The sequence below is a fragment of the Elephas maximus genome, chromosome 7, assembly GCF_024166365.1.
Source record: "Elephas maximus indicus isolate mEleMax1 chromosome 7, mEleMax1 primary haplotype, whole genome shotgun sequence".
NCBI lineage: Eukaryota > Metazoa > Chordata > Mammalia > Proboscidea > Elephantidae > Elephas > Elephas maximus.
The window spans coordinates 115,437,132-115,441,605 of NC_064825.1; the positions used below are offsets into that span (position 1 = coordinate 115,437,132).

The 4,474-nt window shown below is 36.1% G+C and overlaps 1 protein-coding gene across 1 annotated transcript; it reads left to right on the forward strand.

The window, feature by feature from the left end:
- The first annotated feature begins 2,796 nt into the window (after window positions 1-2,796).
- On the forward strand, window positions 2,797-3,735 carry LOC126080787 (olfactory receptor 5W2-like). The gene has a single exon (XM_049891956.1). It carries the CDS (start codon window positions 2,803-2,805, stop codon window positions 3,733-3,735), a length of 933 nt encoding a protein of 310 aa, XP_049747913.1. The 5' UTR covers window positions 2,797-2,802.
- The last annotated feature ends 739 nt before the right edge of the window (window positions 3,736-4,474 follow it).

Sequence of the window (4,474 nt, forward strand, 5' to 3'; positions counted from 1 at the left end):
AGCACTTACTGATGAAGATCAAAGACCACAGCCTTCAGTATGGATTACACCTCAACATAAAGAAAAGAAAAATCCTCACAACCGTACCAATGAGCAACATTATGATAAATGGAGAAAAGATTGAACTTGTCAAGAATTTCATTTTACTTGGATCCACAATCAAAACCCATGGAAGCAGGAATCGAGAAATCAAAAGATGCATTGCATTTGGCAAATCTGCAACGAGGGACCTCTTTAAAGTGCTGAAAAACAAAGATGGCACATTGAAGACTAAGGTGCACCTGATCCAAGCCATGGTGTTTTCAATTGTCTCATATGCATGTGAAAGCTGGACAATGAATAAGGAAGACTGAAGAATTGATGCCTTAGAATTTTGGTGTTTGCAAAAAATATTGACTGCCAAAAGAATGAACAAATTTGTCTTAGAAGAAGTACCACCAGAATGCTCCTTAGAAGCAAAGACGGGAAGACTACTTCTCACATACTTTGGACATGTTATCTGAAGGAACCGGTCCCTGGAGAAGGGCATCATGCTTGGTAAAGTACAGTATCATCAAAAAAGAGGAGGACTGTCAAGGAGATGGATTGATACGGTGGCTGCAATAATGGGCTCAAGTATAACAAAGATTGTGAGGATAGTGCAGGACTGGGCAGTATTTTGCTCTGTTGTACATAGGGTAGCTATGAGTCAGAACCGACTCAACAGCACTTAACAACAACAACAACAACAAAGATAGATAGCTAGTGAGAGAGAGGGAAAAAAAAATAGAGCTAAGTATATTTTTTCTTGAAACCATCATGGTAACACATATGTTCTCTTAAAAAGTTTTATCCTTGCACCAATCAACTATATGAGTAAAAAGAGCCCTTAAAATCTGTTTATTTCTACTCTTTGTTTTTTTATCCACCAAACAACCAGAACATATTTAAGAGCCAACATTTAATGATCCATTATTTTGGATATTCTTATTCTAGAGACTGTGAGAATTTCCAGGGAAACAAACAGAGAAAATAATAATTCAAGACCAAATGGGTTATGTGTAATGAATGTTATACAATCATAAAATCATTGGATTGGGGTCAGTTGACATGTGGTTGGGGGAAGAGAATCAGACAGTGATTAAAGAAAATAAAGGCTAAGCATTATAAAAAAAAAAAAAAATAGGAATGTCATATATCTAAATGGGGCAGTGAAGAATTTATTTTCAGAAATGGAGACAAACATGCTGAACAATGAGAAGTATAAGAAAGTCAAGTAGTAGAGAGGATCTGAGCTTCATTAGATGTGTGATTTGACTGGAGGATGATGCAGATTCAACGTTACGATAAAGCATAGCTTTAAACTGAATGGTTAATGGATATTGAAGAAAACTTCGGTCTTTGCTAAAGCTGTTGCAGCATTCACAGGGGAAAAATACAGAACAACCAGGAATCTAATTAATCACTTGTTGGCATAACACAGGAAAATGAGGGCAGAGCCTAGGGATTTAAGTCTCAAATGCTACTAAACAAAAGTAAAAATGTGACCTGCCAAGTGTTCAGCTACCCAAAATCAGAAGAGAAAGACATGCTCATCTAAGGTAGGATTCTGAATTGAAAAATCAAAAGAGTATAGAAAAAAATTTGGGGGGAAAAATGAGGAATCAAATGTTGAGGAAATTATAAATGAAGCATTTTTATACCCGCTTTTTCACTTAAATAAACTCTGCAATCTAACAACCAAACCATAATATCTTATGGTGGAAGCTGTGTGAATACGGCTGACCTCATTTGTATGAGTAAAGGAGATAATTTATCAATTTACATTGTAACTAAAAATCATAAGTAAAAAATCACTTTTTATTACTGTTCAAGTGATATCACTATATATGTGAATTTAAGATTTCTTCTAATGCTTTTTCAACCCTAATTGAGGAATCACATTAAAAATACCAGTGTGCATAAATTCTAGTATGCAAGGACCACACACTATAATACCCAAATACATAAAGAAATAAAAGTCAGCCCACCACTCAGTTTTTATACACCAACAGAGAGGTCCGTACACACTCACAGACACACACACACACACACACACAAGGAAATGAACCCTTAATATTTCTAAAACATGTATTTTTCCTCTTCCTATTTTCATTTTTTACGTGAAATTTAATTTAAAAATCCAAGAGACACAAATGTGTCTGTTAAATTCTGTACTTCCCACTTTTCTCCTTTCTCTTTAGTTTTTCAACACACGTATCCTTTGGGATCTGGTCAGTCATATAACTGGACTATAAATGGTCGTCAAAGAGAAGAGGTGTGATAGAAAAACCCAATAAAACAGGTTTGCTCATGTTTAGTTATTCTGATAAAACTGAAGACATCCTGCACCAAAACGGGAACATTGTAACTTTCACTTAGTAACTTACATGCAGGACTATTTGCTGTTGCTGAGTCTTTAGCATCAGTTATGTCTCTGGATGAATACAAAAAAGTGTGATTGCTTTTTTTGTGCAAACAGGTATTTATTTTTACAGGTCAAGTGTTTCGGCTGCGTCTCCTGGCTTGGTCGCTCTATCGTGGTTTTTTAATATAATATTTTATCTGGAATGAGCATTAGATTTATTCAAAATACTGTCTCAGATAATATATAGTTGTCATATACCAAGGGTGACATGTGGGTTTGGAGTCCAAGCTTCTGAACTTAATATTCAAGAAATTTTAAATTTTTTCAGTAAGATAAAAATGCCTCTTTTTCAGTGACTTTTATCAGAACAAGTTCCTGAGGGTAAAGAAGGCAATTTACAGAAGGAACAAAGAAAAATGGCTGGAGAAAATTGCTCCTCCTTGACTGAATTCCACCTCGTGGGAATTACTAAAAACCCTGAGATGAAAGTGACCATATTCACCTTGTTTCTGGTTGTTTATCTCATTATTCTTGTGGCAAATCTTGGAATGATCTTTTTAGTAAGAATGGACTCCCAGCTCCAAACACCAATGTACTTTTTCCTCAGCCACCTCTCCTTCTGTGACCTCTGCTATTCCACAGCAATTGGGCCCAAGATGCTGGTGGACCTCTTAGCCAAAGACAAATCAATTTTTTTCTATGGCTGTGCTCTGCAGTTCTTCATCCTCTGTATCTTTACAGACTCTGAGTGTCTCCTGCTGGCAGTGATGGCCTTTGATCGATACTCGGCCATTAGCAACCCCTTGCTCTATACAGTCAACATGTCCAGCAGGGTGTGCTCCGTGCTTGTGGCTGGGATTTATCTGGTGAGCATAATGGATGCTTTGATACATACCACATTAACTTTCCGCTTATGTTTCTGTGGCTCAAATGAAATTAATCATTTCTTTTGTGATACTCCTCCACTTTTGTTGCTATCTTGTTCAGATACACAGGTCAATGAGTTAGTGATATTCACTGTTTTTGGCTTCATTGAACTGAGTACCCTTTCAGGGGTTTTAGTCTCTTACTGTTACATCGTCCTCTCAGTCTTAAAGATCCGCTCTGCTGGGGGAAAGTTCAAAGCTTTCTCCACCTGCTTTTCTCATTTAACTGCTGTTGCAATGTTCCAGGGAACTATGCTCTTTATGTATTTCCGGCCAAGTTCTGCCTACTCTCTAGATCAAGACAAAATAACCTCATTGTTTTACACCGTTGTTATTCCCATGTTAAACCCCCTGGTATACAGCCTAAGAAATAAAGATGTGAAAGAAGCTCTGGCAAAACTAAAAAACAAAATGCTGTTTTAAGTAGTTACACACGTAAGAAGTTGTGGTTTTCTTCAAACGATATAGTAGAGTATAATGTGGTCTCTAATTCTTTAGTACAATGAGTATACAAATTCTCTACCACACCAATTATTAGGTACTTTCCTAAATAGGCTATACTTTCTTATCTGTCTTCAATTTAAATATAATACGGTTTAATTTTAGAAAACTTTCCAGTCTCCTTATTAAAGTATCAAAATTTGACTTTTTCAATTTTTGTTTTAATGCATTAACTGAACTATTCTAGGAGTTATTGATTATTTAACATCTACTATACTTCTTGACATTTTGTATTTTATGGCCAATCCAGTGGTTACTGTACTAATGGATTCTATAATATGGTGTAAATGGTGAACTTTAATTAGGTAATAATTCATAACAAAATACAAAACATGATGAAATGAAAAAGCAAGGTGCTCTTAATCCAAAGTAAAATGTCTCAATCTACTGTGAAAAGAAGAAAGTCTTCTTTGAAATGGCACATACAGCTTCTGATCTAAATGATGAATGGAAATGCAAAGTGGGGGAGAGGAACTTATTCTAGGCAGGAGGATTGGCAAATAGTGGTCATGAGGTGGATATGACTATGTCTTTTTAGAGAAAATGAAGCCTCAGATTATTAGATATTAAAGAGCAAAGAGAAGGTCCTTGGTGAAGCCCATCCTAATGATGTAATTCTTAACTCATCCCTTCCTTCCTTTCAACTCCTCCCCACCCCACC

Bases quoted from the DNA above. Each gene is read 5' to 3' on its own strand.
- LOC126080787 (XM_049891956.1), top strand. From the start codon at position 2,803: ATGGCTGGAGAAAATTGCTCCTCCTTGACTGAATTCCACCTCGTGGGA.